This window comes from Leptonychotes weddellii, chromosome 4, assembly GCF_054177405.1.
Source record: "Leptonychotes weddellii isolate Sample4059 chromosome 4, ASM5417740v2, whole genome shotgun sequence".
In the NCBI taxonomy this organism is placed as follows: Eukaryota; Metazoa; Chordata; class Mammalia; order Carnivora; family Phocidae; genus Leptonychotes; species Leptonychotes weddellii.
Window position 1 is genome coordinate 6,769,417 of NC_138372.1, and position 16,192 is coordinate 6,785,608.

Consider the following 16,192-nt stretch of genomic DNA (forward strand, 5'->3'; position numbering starts at 1 on the left):
CCCTGTGTTGTTCAAGGGTCAACTGTATTTTTCTAAAATTCTAAGGTCAGTTATGCATATATTCCAGAATTAGTTATGTATATCTATGCGTCTCCCTGCATAACGTATTGTTAATAGCTCAATCCCTCTTAGTCCTGTTGGTTTCTAGCCTTTAATCGTCTGCCCCAGTTGAAGTAGGGATGGGCCTTTCAGGGTCGTGATATTCTTCCCATCCTTTATCATCTTTCATATGTAATTTTTTTGCTAAGTTTATGTTTTCTCATTTCCTTTTCATTTCAAAATTCCTAGCCTCTCCCTGTGCCATGATTACTCTCTTTGTATCTTTTGTGTATATCAAATAAATTTGTGAGTTAAACATCAGGTTTGGTATGTGACTTGTTGATGGTTGATCTAAACTTTAATTTCCTCACTTGAGATAATGTTTGGCTTTGGTCTCGGTGAATAGTTCTTACTAATCATAACAGTGCTTCATGTTGTATCCTGCTTATAGTCTACGACGCACTTCCATTTGGTTTCCTTTAAGCCTCACTGCACAGGAGATGAGGTTCTAGGTTCAGGTCACAAGCAGGCAGTACAGCTGGACCAGAACCCAAGTTTGGATACCCCCACACAAGATTTTTGTTTTGTTTGTGTTTACTCTACAACTTTGCCTTTTTCACTGAAAGTTTTAGAAATTTTTGTGTTAATAACAAATAATTTTATGTTTCCTTCTATAACTGGACAGTTTTCCTTTTCTGGTCCTACTGCCAGATGCTGGATGAAGGCTTTGGAGATTATGTCAGAAGGCATGAGAAGGGGTTTTTTGTTAGTCTTTATAACTTCACTCCTGCTGAGTTCGATGATTGCAGTAGCATAGTCTGGTTTCAACCTACAAGTCGGTCTGAGTGAAGATGGCCAGTTTGGTTTAAGCACATGTGCTATCCCTTCAGGTACCCAGCACAGTAGGTCTTAGTCCTCCTGGCTTTGTAAGTTGCCACTCCCAATAGGAGAAGATGTTGGGTTTCTGCTCCAACTCTCTTCTTAGGTCAGTACAATGTTTACTAAGAGTTACTGTTGTTGGATTCGGAGCAGGTGCAATGAGCAGGTGCAATGAGCAGTCCGCTCCAACCTTGGCTGCATGGGTGTCTGCTTTGTCGTGGGTGCAGGGATCCTAACAGGCTTTCTGCTGCAGAAGTGCAAACTCTATCAAAGATAATTCATTGAGAGGAGGTAAGAATCATCAGTTTTCTTTTCTCTTCTCCAAAGTTTGGGAGCCTCTGGTGGGGCCAGTACTTGGGATTCCTACAGCGACCATTTCACCATTGAGACCTGCAAGGAGACAGACATGCTGAACTACCTCATCGAGTGTTTTGACCGAGTTGGAATAGAGGAAAAAAAAGCACCAAAGGTAATATGAAATAGATCCACTTAAAAACCCGTAAGAACCTGGTTGTTTTTTGATAAATAATCTTTTGCCCCCTTAAGGAACATTCCTTCATTTATTCAATCAGGAAAATGGTTCTCCAGCATGTATTATGTGCCAGGCGCTGCGCTGGGAGCTCAAGGCGTATCAGTGAACAAAACAGAGATCCCCCCCACCCTCACAGAACTCACATCCTCATGGAAGGAAGAAGTGACGGGGGCAAATGCCACTGCCACCAGCGACTTGCATGGCCCTTATAGTTCCTGGTAGTCTGTAACAAGTGTAGTAATAACCCACATGTATGGAGTGCCCGCGGACTGCTGACCTTGTGTTTCGCCTACGGGAGCTGAGATTCTCACGGTTGTTCAGTTAATCTAGTGTAAGATAGGTATTATTTTTACTGTATGAATAACCAGATGAACCTCAGAGACACTGAGTAATTGTCCGGAATCACATAAAAGTTACAAAAATGGGTTTAAACTCCAGAAGCTATGCTTTCTCTCCTGTTTCATGCTGTCTTTATTATGATTTCATTCCCAGTTCATTGTCCACTTCTCGTTTCCAAACTAGTCAACTTGTCCACCTGTTAGTTACATATTTGTAAAGGGCCTCTCTGGGGTTTGTTGCACTGAACCTTAAGCAAAGGCGGAGAGCGGGCACACAGCTCTGAGATTCCCGCTTGGCCACCTCACTCTGCGCTCTTCCCTGACCGTAGATTTCAGTGGAGGCAGTACACGTGGACGGTACAGTTACTCTGGTCTGTTCACTATGAGTCAGGCAAGAGAAAAGCGTGCCATTTCCTGGAGATTGACGTCTCCCGACTCTTGTCAGTTTTCAACAGGACAGGCTTATTTTGTTTGTTTTTGCAGTCCTGACCTCCTCCGCCTTTTCTTTCAGATGTGCAGCCAGCCAGCAGTCAGCCAGCTTCTGAGCAACATCCGCTCACAGTGCATATCCCATACTGCATTAGTCCTACAAGGTTCCCTCACGCAGCCAAGGTAGGGAAAACCGTGTGTGCTCGTGTTAGCAGGCAGAGGAGCCTATCCCTCAGCGGACGTCGGGCTCTCCGGCCGACTTGCCTCACCTTGGATAACACACTTTCTCACCTGGAAGACAAAAGTGGTTGAATGGATAACCCAGGAGGTCCCTTTCCTTCTCTGAAACACTATGAAAATAAAACACTGTCTGCTTTACTTCTAGACCACTGTTGAAATATGTCAGCGTCAAGGCAGGAAATTAGTATTTAGTTTAAAAGCAGCTCCTTGAAATCAGGGGAGATCTTTGAAAAAATGTGCAGGTTATCATTTTCCGTGTATCATACAATCAATTTCTGTTATTCAGTGATAAATAACAGTGGGAGAGCAGTTAGTTTGGGAATCGCCCAGAGTACACTACATTATTGATTGTTTCGGAGGGTCCCATCAAGGTTTCTAGTTCAATATAAGAGTATTTATATATTTCATTATTTTATGAAAATATCTGAAGGAAAAGTAATGCAAAAATTTCTAAGGAAGAAATGGCAGTTACATTTATTCGTTCTGGATGTTCTTATATTATTTTCTGTACCAGAACCATCTGTTTTTGAAACTTGTCAAAAAGAAGGAAAAATTTGGGGGCGCCTGGCTGGCTCAGTCAGGGGAGCGAGGGACTCTTGATCTCCCAAGGTCGGTCATGAGTTCGAGTCCCATGTTGGGTAGAGAGATTACATAAATAAATGAACCTTAAAAAGGAAAAAAAAGAAGAAGAAGAAGAAAGAAAAGGATAAACATGGACCAAAACCAAAAAAAAAATTCTGTGGTTAAAATTAGCAAGAGTTTTATTTAAAAGTCCTCAGCCACCACTGATCTTTTCTTTTCAGTTGCATGTGCCATAAACAAATAAGTAAAAGAGACATATAATGCTTCATTTTTTGGGTAATGCTTTATTTTTAAAGGGCTTGCCTGTAGGAAAAAATGGGTTCTTTGAAACTTTCTGCAGTCTCTTCATTAAAAAGACCAAAAAGTGATTATGAACAATTTAAGAAGGGTGGTCTTTTGCCTAAAACTGTTGTGTAGCGTATTTGGGAGATTTGAAGTTGGACATTTGACTGGACACGTCTGCTGACGTGACAGCCCGTGTGCCGTGTTATCGCACGCTGCTGAGCTGAGCCATCGCGGTCCTTGACTCTTGTGGGTTCGCAGGTCCATGCAGCAGCCGTCCTTCCTGGTGCCGTATATGCTCTGCAGGAATCTCCCGTATGGCTTCATGCAGGAACTGGTGAGGACCACTCACCAGGACGAAGAAGTGTTCAAGCAGGTGAGGTTTTGTGAATTTGCTACCAGGACATGTAACCTAGGAGCTTCTATGCCAAGGGTGATTTCTAAAGACACCATCTATTGAAAACTTCTGTTTCAGAATCTGAACTTGCATGTGTTAATTGCTCAGAGAGGTCTGATACTTCTTTCTTGAGATAATCAGATTGACAGCTGCATTGTTCAAATCATTTGTCCATTTCAAGCAGTCAAGCATCAAGTATTTTATTTATTTATTTTTTTTAAAGATTTTATTTATTTGCGAGAGAGAGAATGAGAGACAGAGAGCATGAGAGGGAGGAGGGTCAGAGGGAGAAGCAGACTCCCTGCCGAGCAGGAAGCCCGATGCGGGACTCGATCCCGGGACTCCAGGATCATGACCTGAGCCGAAGGCAGTCGCTTAACCGACTGAGCCACCCAGGCGCCCAAGCATCAAGTATTTTAAACAGTGCTAAGTGCCTTGAGAGGGAAGAAGAAGTGTAAGGCCCTGTCCCTCATTTCAAGGTGCTATTAACACAAGAATACCAAGAGATGGCATAAGACACGACGTATTTGCCAGTTGAGTTGTGTTGAAAATCAGTTCTCCGAGTTTGCAAAAAGGAGATTAGTAAACCAGCGACGAAATTAGCTCAGTGCAGTTTGCGTACCACACAGAATCTTTTGTCTTCTCGCCACTCAACTGGGAACGATGTCTCATATCTTACTAATTACTTCTTTCATTAAGTATTCATACAGCTTTTATATCTCACTGTGTAAAGTCAAGTGAAAATGCAGATATGGGATATTTAGTAATAAAGCTATTTATGTAGTCTTGAAAGTTTCTTCTGAGGTGAAACCTTGGCATCACGTTTGGTTGCTGTATCCCAGCCTGTTTTGTGACATGAGCACTTGGCCACAGCAACTTCCACACAAACTGTTTCCAGTGATGGGAGGGTTTTTTTTTTTTAAGGATTTTTATGACACTTTCTTACAATTTACCATATGATCGTTTCTTTCTACACAGAACAGAGGCAATAGCTGTAAGTGATATGATTCCTTTTTATTTGTTTTTATACCTAATACCCATGTCCAGCTCCACACTGGGCCTGCAGCCTACTTGAAAAAAAGAAAGAAAGAAAGAAAATAAATAAGCATCTTGGAAGGTTTAAGTGGTGCCCTCTGTTGTGTATATGATGTGCATTAATTAGAATACTTTCTCGGGGCGCCCAGCTGGCTCAGTCAGTGGAGCTTACGACTCTTGATCTTGGGGTTGTGATTTCTAGCCCCCGCTGCGTGGGAAATAACTTAAAAAATAAATTCTTAAAAAAAAAAAATGAGAACGCTTTTCCTATTGTCTTCATTTGAGGAACCCAGAGTAGCTTTAGCTCTATAAAATCAGCCCAGTGATCAGCTGAAAGGACTGTGTTATACCTGTCTTACTCATAAAGAAACTTACACAGATGTTGTGAAGTGACCTCTTTTTTTTTTTTTAAGATTTTCTTTATTTGACAGAGAGAGACACAGCGAGAGAGGGAACACAAGCAGGGGGAGTGCGAGAGGGAGAAGAAGCAGGCTTCCCCTGGGGCTCGATCCCAGGACCCTGGGATCATGACCTGAGCTGAAGGCAGATGCTTAATGACTGAGCCACCCAGGTGCCCCCCCCTTTTTTTTTTTTTTAATTGAGATGAAATCCACATAACAAAATGAACCAATCTGTGGCATTTGGTACATTCGCAGTGTTGTGCACCCACTATTTCTTTTTTTTTCCCTCCTTCGGTGGGGGAGAGAGAAAGAGAGATGGGGGGAGGGGCAAACAGAATCTTAAGCAGGCTCCGCATAGAACGTGGAGCCCAACATGGGGCTCGATCTCACAACCCTGAGATCATGCCCTGAGCCAAAATCAAAGAGTCGGACTCTTAACCGACTAAGCCACCCAGGTGCCCCCCACTATTTCTTTTTAATCATAGCATTCTGATGCCTTTCCTGCCACTTGGTCCTGAACACTCCATGTCTGTCTTTGTGTTACCATGTGTTTTTTTCTAGAGAGAAATGATGACTGAATGGAAAACAGCGCTTCACTTTTTTTGTCTGAAGAGTTTGGCAGATTTGAACTATTAAATCTTTTGACTGAAACTTCAGTCTCCTTTTAATGTTTGAGGTATTCACAGATAAATAAATAGCAGCTAGAATTTAGGATTGGAGATGAATACTTGTATTTTTTTTTTGTCATTGCTCCAAGGAGTTTATTTGAAAACAAGAGAATCATTTAAAATACATAAGTCACACAATAGCGGCGCCTGGGTGGCTCAGTTGGTTGAGCGTTTGCCTTCAGCTCGGGTCATGATTTCAGGGTCCTGGGATCGAGCCCCGCATCGGGCTCCCTGCTCAGCAAGGAGTCTGCTTCTCCCTCTCCCTCTGCCCCTACCCCCTGCTCGTTCTCTGTCTCAAATAAATAAATAAAATCTTAAAAAAAAAATACATAAGTCACACAAACATTATAATGCTTGACTATTTGAAAAATATTATTGCTAGTAATACCTTGTGTATTATAAATTAAATCCTACCTGCAGAAGAGGTTAAGTCTACTAGAAAACATAAAGATGTTTTCTTTATAGCATTCTGGAAAAAAATGTTGAGATTATTCTAGATGACCAATTGTGAAAATTTATTTTGGTGATTTGGGAACTTCAGTTTTGTTTTTCTTGATTGTGATGTTGTCATTCCCCCATCCCCACACCTCAGCTTTACCTATCCATTTTTAGCTAGCTTCTGACAGCACGTTACTTCTACCCTGATGGTTTGAGTTGCAAAAACTGGAACGATCTCTTCCAGAGCTATCTTGTTATCTGAAGACACCCCACAGGCACTTTGTAATCCAGGGCACCTTCTTTTTTTTTTTTTTTAATCCTGTGCTCCTTAAATGACCAAGCTGCTCAGTACAATGGGATGAAATTAGTAGGAAAGGGAATTTTTCAGATTTTCTAGTGGCTTTATAGAGCGCTCCCATTTCAACTTGCTGACATTCAGATTGTCAGCTGTTGTTTATACCATCTTCTACTTAATGTTATTAGTCTTGAATCCCAACCAACTCTCTAAATGAGTCGGTCAGTGAGTACGTTGTGGCATTTGTAGATGAGCTGTGCTGAGCAAATCTTGCATGGTGATAGCATGCTCTGGTGTTGATGGTAAACTTGTAAAAATAAATACGCGTGCCCTCGAGCTCTGGCATCATGCTCATGTTTTCATTATACCACAAACGGAGGTAAGTCGTTTTAGTCAAGTTTAGTTTTGCAGATTCCACATTTACCAGCTATCTCTTTGCTCTACATAATTAAAGTTAATGTAATGATAATAATATTCTTTACTGGTGTGTTTTTCTTCTCTTCAAAATAAACAGGAAGGGATGGGAAGAATCAGATGGAGGTGGGAGAGTGGCTGGGAATAATTTTTTAAAATACTGATAGAGTTGAGAAAATAGTGGAACATTTAGTCCAGTTTCTTTACAGATTGTAGGTGCTTGGTCATCAGAAACATATTCATTGTCGAGATGTAGAGAATTTAGTTGACTAGAGCGAGGACCCCTGGGGACTCCTGTAGCGGGCTCAAAAATTGTGTTTCTTTTGAGTCACTCGGAGTCTTGCCCGAGAATTAGGGCTCACCAGATCCTGTTACCTCTGGAAAATTCAGCTATATCACTTTATGGTCAGCCTCGTTGGAGGACAGAGCCACACTCCGTGGCTGGATATTAGACTCCTTTATAAACAAAACAGCTTTTCCTTGGGGAGGGTGGAAATGCTTAGACATTCAGATTCAGCACTTTATTTTAACACGCCTCCTGTTCTTAATTTTTCCTAAGCTTATATTTCCGATTTCTTTTTTCTTACAGATCTTTATCCCCATTTTACAAGGCCTGGCTCTCGCTGCCAAAGAGTGCTCCCTCGACAGTGACTACTTTAAGTACCCCCTCATGGTAAACCTCTCTTCGTTTTCTTTAAGCCATTCACCAGATGCTTTCTTCCAGATGATTGTAACACACACTTTTCTTTCAGGTGATCAACCTTGTTTTCACACTTAAAACCGGAAAGCATTGTGTTGGCCATGTAGTGTTTGATGTGCAGTGAGATGTATCAGTGAAGAGAGGGAGGTAGTGGCCCAGGACATAATCCGCGCACGCAAGCCCTTGGCAGGAGTCAGTGATGTAGGCACTAAAATACACTTCACCTGACTGTGTAGCTTACGAAAATGTTAGCTCTTGATTTTATCCTTCTGATCTTCCTGGCAACAGGAAGGGTCTTGACTGCTGTGAACACACTGGAACCAGAAAGAAACGAAAAGACCCTTTTCTTTGTGAATTGGCTTCTTGGAAATTTGGGGAGAAAACTACTTTGACATATGACTAAATATTTTTCACTCTAGGATGTGAAGGGAAAAATACCAAAATACAAAATTCGCTAACTCCATGAATAAATACAGTCCCATAAATTGAGGCCTTGGTTAAATTGATCTTTTTACTACAGTTTTTCCTTGTACTCGTTCTACTGACTTAATTCCATCTTACCATTAAGTCAGTATCACTGAGGACCTCTTCTGTGCCAGACACTGGGGCTAATTAGACAAGGCACCTCTCTGCGAGTTGTTCCTGACCCACTGCAAAACTCAAGTCCTCAACAGCGCAGATAATCACAGCATGATAAATGCTAACACGGGTGTACGTGAAGGGTGCATGTCTCTATTTTAATCAGTCAAAATGGAGCTAAGAGGCGAAGATACTGTGGGAAATTAGAAGGCGAAATAGCAATTCTTTTTAAAATAACTTTGAATGGATTTATGTCAGGGCTCCTTCTACTGCCCATGCCATTTGGGTTCCAAATAAAATTCTGTTAATCCTTATGCATAATTCTGTCTGTGCCAGAGAAAAGGAAGTGAAACCATCTGATTGTTTGAGTCCAGTGATGAAATACTCGAGTGCACATTCATTCTCAGTGGATGATGTAAATGTTCCTTCACAGAATGGTTAGCTTTTCTGTGCGGTCTGAACTGGCTCGATGTCTCAGTAAGGAGCGTTCAGTGTCAGATATCAACAAAATGTTCTTCGTGCTCAAAAGACAGAGGCCTCCATTATGACAGACAATAGTTTTATTTTATACCATTCCTGATGCTTGTACAGCCGAGAGAGCACTGTGTGAGGAAGGACAATGGGAGCAGGAAGAGGAAGACCACTGGAGCTGCAATCAGAAACAGTTGTGATTGTTCTCTGGCTCCGTGCCTCCCAAGGTTGCCTTGCCCTGGAATCACCTGGGGATCTTTAAAAAACACCGGTACCTGGCTCCCACACATTGTGATTCCGCTGGTCACGGGTATGGTGAGGATGGGACCTGGCGCTGGGTTTTTCCAACTCCCCTGGTGATCCTAATGCGCAGCACTGTTTGGGAACCCCTGCCCTCTGCAGCGAGAGCTTTTCCTTCTCAGGGGCACCTCAGAGACCTTTCAGTGCCTACATGCATTGCCTCAGAAGCAGCTTCCGCTGGCTGGCTCGGGAACTTTGGTAGCCATGTTCAAATCACAGGAAATGAAGCTCACTGTTAAAATAGTGTTTGGTTGGAATACGCCGGCTACGTTAAACTGTGTTTATGTCCCTAAAACCTACTTTTCCTGATTCTCTAATGTGAGAATGATTGCAGCTCCAAAGGAAAATGTTGGAGTTCTCAAAAATATCCAAGATCTCGAAGCCAACTAATGCTTTTAAATATGTTCTGAATTTGGTAGCTTATTAGATGGTAATGATTTATAGTCCTGTTTAGCACTGGCAAGACTAGCCATCTCAAGTTTATGAAGCATATCTTTTTTTTTTTTTGACATGGAAAGATGTTAAGTGAAAAAATCACTTTTTATAAAAATACACACATTTATTTCAATGTGTATAGGCGCAAAGATTATGGCTGGAAAGCTGTTAACTAAGATATCAATAGAGGTTAATCTCTTCGGGTAAAGTTTATGAGTGATTCTTAGTTTCATTTTGTATTTCTATTTTATCTGAAGTTTTTTACACCATGCAGGTATTAGCTTATTCATCAGAAAAACAGTGAAGCTCTTAGTGTTTTGGAAGGAATGCAGATGTATTTAAAGCAGCATTAGAGCTGTTCCTTGATATTACACATGTCAGTCAGTTTAAGATGGAATACATTTAAATGACACTTTCTGCGGGGTGCCTGGGTGTCTCAGTCGGTGAAGCATCTGCCTTCGTCTCAGGTCCTGATCCCGGGGTCCTGGGATCAAGCCCTGCACAGGGCTCCCTGCTCAGCGAGGAGTCTGCTTCTCCCTCTGCCTCTGCCCCTCCCCCCTGCTTATTCTCTGTCTCAAATAAATAAATCTTTTTTAAAAAATGACACTTTCTGATCTTATTTCTAGGCTTTAGGTGAGCTTTGTGAAACCAAGTTTGGGAAGACACACCCTGTGTGCAATTTGGTGAGTGCCTCCCTGATGGACTTGCACATGTTCAATGGATGTGTAACTCCGAAGATATCCCTTAAGTAACATTATGTGGAAAAAAAAAAAAGTCTCTTAGAGGACATTTAGATTAGATATAGGTAACACGTCTGGGTGGCTCTCAGTAGTTAAATTGGTTAACCCTATATGTTACTGCCTGGGATGAAGTTATTTATTTTCTTCCATGATTTTTGTATAAGTTTCGTAGAACGAGGAAAACAAGTCCTATGGAAACATTGACCTGAGTCCTTTGATAGTGTAAAAATAGTTCATCTGAACTCTATCAAAGAACTTCTCGAAACATAAAAATCAAAAGACTATCTTGTGAAAATGTAGAGGAGTTGGAGGCTTTTCTGCCTCCATATGAGATGAGAAAATACCAACAGGGATCCTGCACGTTTGTGACCTTTGGGTTTCTGTGTGTTCACTGTCAGCCGTGGTACTGGTGGCTGAGACCCAGCTGAACAGGTTGGCTGTTGAGAACTCCGTTCATTACATTTTCCCCTCACTTGCCGATGTAGCAGCTTGACTTGCCTCTTCCATTTTTTGCATAGGTGGCTTCTTTGCCGTTGTGGTTGCCTAAATCCTTAAGCCCTGGCTCTGGGCGGGAGCTGCAGAGACTCTCCTATTTGGGGGCTTTCTTCAGCTTCTCCGTCTTTGCAGAAGATGATGTAAGTACAGTGGCCGTTTGTGCTTTGCTGCTCTGATGTTCAGATGCCTTCCTAAATGTGCATATATCGATGGAATTTTTCCCTTCTCTTCCCAGGCTAAGGTGGTTGAAAAATATTTCTCAGGGCCTGCCATTACCCTGGAGAACACTCGCGTGGTCAGCCAATCACTGCAGCATTACTTGGAGCTGGGAAGGGTAGGTGTTTGGAAAATGAATTCAAAGGACGAGTAACAGAGAGGCTGTATATAAATAACCAGTGTCTTGAGTAATAACTGCCACAACAGTATGTGGCATCACTGGGGACTGGTTCTGAGGTTAGCGGCCACGCTCTCCCTCCAGCCTGCTCGTAGGCCTTTAAGACACGAGAGTGAACGAGCGCTGTTAGTGTGCACGTACTCCGTGATGACTCGTGTGTCTCAAGTGTAGATTAATATGTCTTCAGTTCTGAGGTTTTTCGGCAGCAAAATTAGGGGCTAACGATAGCATAATTAAGGTAATTTTGATCCTGTCCCTAAAAGGCAATAGCAAAGGCTATTTCATTAAAACTCTAACTACTTGCCTCCTCCAGCCCACCCTCTGCCTTCACGCGAATTGTCTTGACACAGTTGAATTTGGACACTTCTGTTCCTCTTGTAGTCAGGTTCTCTTAAAATGAGCGGAAGAAGGAGAGGAGAGAAAGGGGGAAGAAGCCCAGCTGCTCTTGAAGTCAAAGGGAATCATTTTTAAAGTCAAGTCTTAATTTCTTTTCTTCCTTTCTAAATAAATTCCAGCAAGAGCTTTTCAAGATTCTGCATAGTATTCTGTTAAACGGTGAGACCCGTGAGGCTGCTCTTAGTTACATGGCAGCTGTCGTCAATGCCAACATGAAGAAAGCACAGATGCAGGTAGGATTCCTAGAGACCACTTTTATTGATTCGCTAAATTCATTCATCTAACTTGTCTTCACTCAGGATCTACCAGGCACTGTTCTAGGAAATGGTGACATGGTATTGAGCAGGATAGAAAAACGTCCTACCTTTGTGCAGCTTATGTTCCATAGGCTAAGTGAGTAGGCATATAAATATATTATTTCAGGCAGTTGTAGAATCTGTGAAGCAAATAAAGCAAGGTAGAGGACTCAGGAGTAACCGTGGAGGTACCAGAAGGAAGGTAGGGGAGTTTTGATCAGTGGTAGGGAAGACACCTTTAAGGAGGTGACGTTTCATCAGAGACCGGACTGATGTGAAAGTCAGCCATTACAAGGCTGGGAAGAGAATTTTCTAGACCTGTGTAAGGCACCAAGGTGGGAATGGTCTAACTTTGGAACAAGCCCCACACGCAGACTTCAGTGGCTGGAGAATAGTGTACAGGAAGGAGAATGGCAGGTCATGGGCTAGCAGGGCGGGCAGAGGCTCCATCAGGCTGGGGCTGACGTGGTAAGAACTGTAATGGGACGCCCCTGGGGGTTTTTCAGCAAGGAAACCACCAAATGTGCTGTGTGGAAAATGGACTAAAGTGGGAGGAGGGACAGAAGCAGACCCGAGGAGACCGGTTATAAGGTTATAAGTGTATCAGATCTGGTGAGGAGCCTGGTGGCCTGGACTACCGTGCAAGGGTAGAGAAGTTAAAAGGCCATCCTTCCTATATTATTAATAAATAATGATTGAATGATGTGACATTTCTACTGAGAAGAAGAAAAAAGGTATAGAGAAGAGTGTGGCCCTGCATGAGACTACCTGGGTTTCCTGCTGTGGTCCCACCATTTACTAATGGTGGGACCTTAGACAATTATTTCTCTGTGCCTCGGTTTCCTAAGTGCTAAATGGGGATAATAATGGTTCCTAACTGTGGGTTTACTATCCATAAGGCTGTTAGAACAGTGCCTGTTGTTAACTACCGTTATTAATAATTGTTATGTTGTTAATACAGGATTTCACTGATGATGTCAACCAGAGAAAGTGTTAGTCAAACGGTACCTTGTGAAACTAGGGTTTTGATGCTCTTGAGGGGAAATAAAGAAGAGAAAGGAAGGAACATTTATTGTGTTTCTACTTAATTAATTTTGAAGATCTTAAGGAAGTCATTTAACTCTCTGAGCCTTAGTTTCCCCCTCTATGAAATGTGAATAGCAGTATCACTGACTTCCAAGGGCTCTTCTGAAGATTCAGTGAATGTATAAAATGCTTCACGTAGGATTAATACTCCACAAAGAGCACCTGCTGATAAAATGACAGCGGTGATGATATATGTCCTCTCACTGACTTTGGGATGAATGTCTGGTTTTCTTCCTTACAAAGTTGTGCCAAAATTTCCATTTAAATCATTATTTTAAATACCTTTTTTTCATATTCCACAGACAGATGATAGATTGGTATCTACAGATGGATTCATGCTGAATTTCCTTTGGGTGCTGCAGCAGCTAAGTACAAAGATCAAGTTAGAGACGGTGGATCCGACATACATATTCCACCCAAGGTGTCGGATTACTCTTCCTAATGACGAGACGAGAGTGAACGCGACGATGGAGGACGTGAATGACTGGCTGGCTGAACTTTGTGAGTGACATTGCTCATTGTGAGGTTATTAAAACGCTGCCCTTTTATTTAAAAACTTCTTGTAAATTTATTTTATTTGGATGCTAGTGATTACTCACAAATTGTTGTATCCTCTCCAGAAAATGAATTTATGAGCCAGAGATACACAATAAAAATTAACGCAGTAAAAATGTTCTTATTTGGCTTAGCCAAAGTCAAATAGATACATAGAACAAGTGGAAAGAAATACACTATTCAGAGTAAAACAAACAAACAAACAAAAAAAACAAAAAAACCCCAAAAAGAAATATAATAAAAACAATAGCAGAGACTTATGATAGAGATTTTATATACCAATTAAAGTTCTCATGAAATATTTCATAGATCTTGATGCTGTGTTGGTATTAAAATATGACTATTTTAAAGGTATTACAATTGTTGATCTTTTTCCTTTCTGTGTTATAAAACATGTTAATAACAGACATCAAAACCCTATGGCATTTATTTTTTAAATATTATAAAATCATTCATGGAATAGGATAGAGATTCCATGCTTACCTGGCAGTATCATAATCAGATGCATGCACACATTCCAGAGAAACATATGAACTATAATAAGAACTAAGTATCTGATGAACAATAAAGTTAGTATTTGATTAGTGTGATTTGAATTAGTCACTGGTATCATCTTGGAATCATATCATGGATTCCAGAAGAATCAAAGGGTTAAACATTTAAAATATATCTATATATGTACACACACACACACACATATAAAATAAACATAAAACATGAAAAAACCAAACAGAATTTGACCCACCCATGAAGGAAACAAATTTATAATGATTTAAGAAACGAAGCATATCATCAGAGACAATATGTATATACAGTATCTTAATAGATAAATATGCTTTTTGTAGAGTGAGACAAAATGAATATGTAAAACTTAAAAATGGGGCAAAATATATGTCATACGTTTGATAGAATCATGCCTTTCAAAATGTAGAACTGTTATAAATGTATAAGGCCCAAACTAAATTCTACCAAGAGACAGTTTTATTTTGGGGAAAGAAATGTAAGCAGTATATATCATAGAAAATAAAATATACTTGTTGGAAAAAATATACATACTAATAGGAATTAGATACAAATTGGAAATTCAGGTTACTGTTGTATATCTGTAAATTATCCAAAAACAGGGACGTCTGGCTGGCTCAGTCAGTGGAACTTGTGACTCTTGATTTCAGGGTTGTGAGTTTGAGCCCCATGTTGGGCATAGGGATTACTTAAAAATAAAATCTTTAAAAATAAATAAACAGATAGATAATCCAAAAACAAAGCGATAAGATAGAATATAAGTTTGTGAGGAAATGGATGGCATTTAATCAATTTATTTAATGAATTCTGATTTATACCAAAATTATAACACTGTCATTCTCAATAATTTTACATTTTAGAATATGCTCCCAATGCTGGGAGTGGGGTGAGGGAGTAATTTTTCATACGTAGATCTTCTAAGCACTGTTTATAATAGAGAAAAATTAAAAATGACAAACATGCCCACAGTAGGGAAATGTCTTTGGAATCTGTAGATTATTAAGATAGTCTAATAACATTTTGAGATTCAAGGTGATGTTTCATGACCTGTGTTGAATTATAGGAATGGTTATATAAAATACATCAGGAAGGCACATAACGACAGATTGTTGATGTACATCTATGCAAACATTTAATCAGATGGGGCAGGATACCTAGTCATTAAATGGAGCTCATAGGAATTCTGTCCTAAGCAGGATAGAACATATAAGCAGGACGTAACTAGTCTATATTTTTAAAAAATTTTTTAAAGATTTTATTTATTTATTTGACAGAGAGAGAGAGAGCACAGAAACAGGGGGAGCAGCACAGGGAGAGAGAGAAGCAGGCTCCCCGCCGTGCAGGGAGCCTGACATGGGGCTCCATCCCAGGACCCTGGGATCATGTCCTGAGCCGAAGGCAGACGCTTAACCGAATGAGCCACCCAGGCACCCCTAGTCTATATTTTTTAAAAAACATGCTTAAACTTCTTGAAAACTCAAGTGTAATTCTGTCTTAATTGTGCTTTTTTCTCCTGATTTAGTCTTGTTAGAGACTTTAGGGAATCATGTTATTTTTCCTAGATGGAGATCAGCCTCCATTTTCTGAGCCGAAATTCCCTACAGAATGCTTTTTTCTTACCCTGCACGCCCACCACCTCTCCATTCTGCCAAGCTGCCGTCGCTACATCCGCAGACTCCGGGCCATCCGGGAGCTCAATAGGTATGTGCGTGACTCCACGTCCTGGGATTGCCTGAGGTACCACTTGTTATCACAAAGCAAGCAGTTCCGTTGTGACCAGTGGATTCGAATGTGGGGAGTAAAGATGTTGCAGTGAACCATCTGCTTCTGCTTCCCCATCCACGGTCCTCAGTTGACCAGAGTTCTTTATGTGGCAGAGTGACCCAACCTTGGTTTCTGAGAGTCCTCAACCCCTCGGTATGTGGTTACTAAACTTCCATTAACTTTTTTCACTGAGCGTGGTATTGACCAGGAGCCACTTTAAAGGATCTCCCGGGTTCCAGACATTCTCCTTCTACCCTGGACTCTGAAACAGTAACTCTAGTTTCCCTTGATAATCAAGATCATTTACTCCTGCCATCATGGAATTCCCTTTTTTGCATGTTATCCGGTGGCATAAGGAACCCACAATGGCTGGATAGTAGCCTCAGTTTCCAATGCACCATTGTTGTGTTTCTTAGTCTAAGCATTTTTCCCCGTGTACCAACACCTCCAAATAAACAAATCACAGGAACAGGAAGCAAACACATGGTGT

The 16,192-nt window shown here is 41.1% G+C and overlaps 1 protein-coding gene across 3 annotated transcripts in view; it reads left to right on the forward strand.

Moving 5' to 3' along the window:
• Positions 1-16,192, forward strand: part of UBE4B (ubiquitination factor E4B) — a 120,636-nt gene that overhangs the window by 71,434 nt on the left and 33,010 nt on the right. For all 3 annotated transcript variants that reach the window (XM_081816873.1, XM_081816871.1, XM_081816872.1), the window contains 10 exons: positions 1,246-1,387; positions 2,300-2,400; positions 3,583-3,697; positions 7,559-7,642; positions 10,081-10,137; positions 10,713-10,829; positions 10,925-11,023; positions 11,599-11,712; positions 13,164-13,362; positions 15,501-15,639. In XM_081816873.1, the coding sequence (XP_081672999.1) occupies positions 1,246-1,387; positions 2,300-2,400; positions 3,583-3,697; positions 7,559-7,642; positions 10,081-10,137; positions 10,713-10,829; positions 10,925-11,023; positions 11,599-11,712; positions 13,164-13,362; positions 15,501-15,639 (1,167 nt within the window). The remainder of the gene's footprint in view (positions 1-1,245; positions 1,388-2,299; positions 2,401-3,582; positions 3,698-7,558; positions 7,643-10,080; positions 10,138-10,712; positions 10,830-10,924; positions 11,024-11,598; positions 11,713-13,163; positions 13,363-15,500; positions 15,640-16,192) is intronic.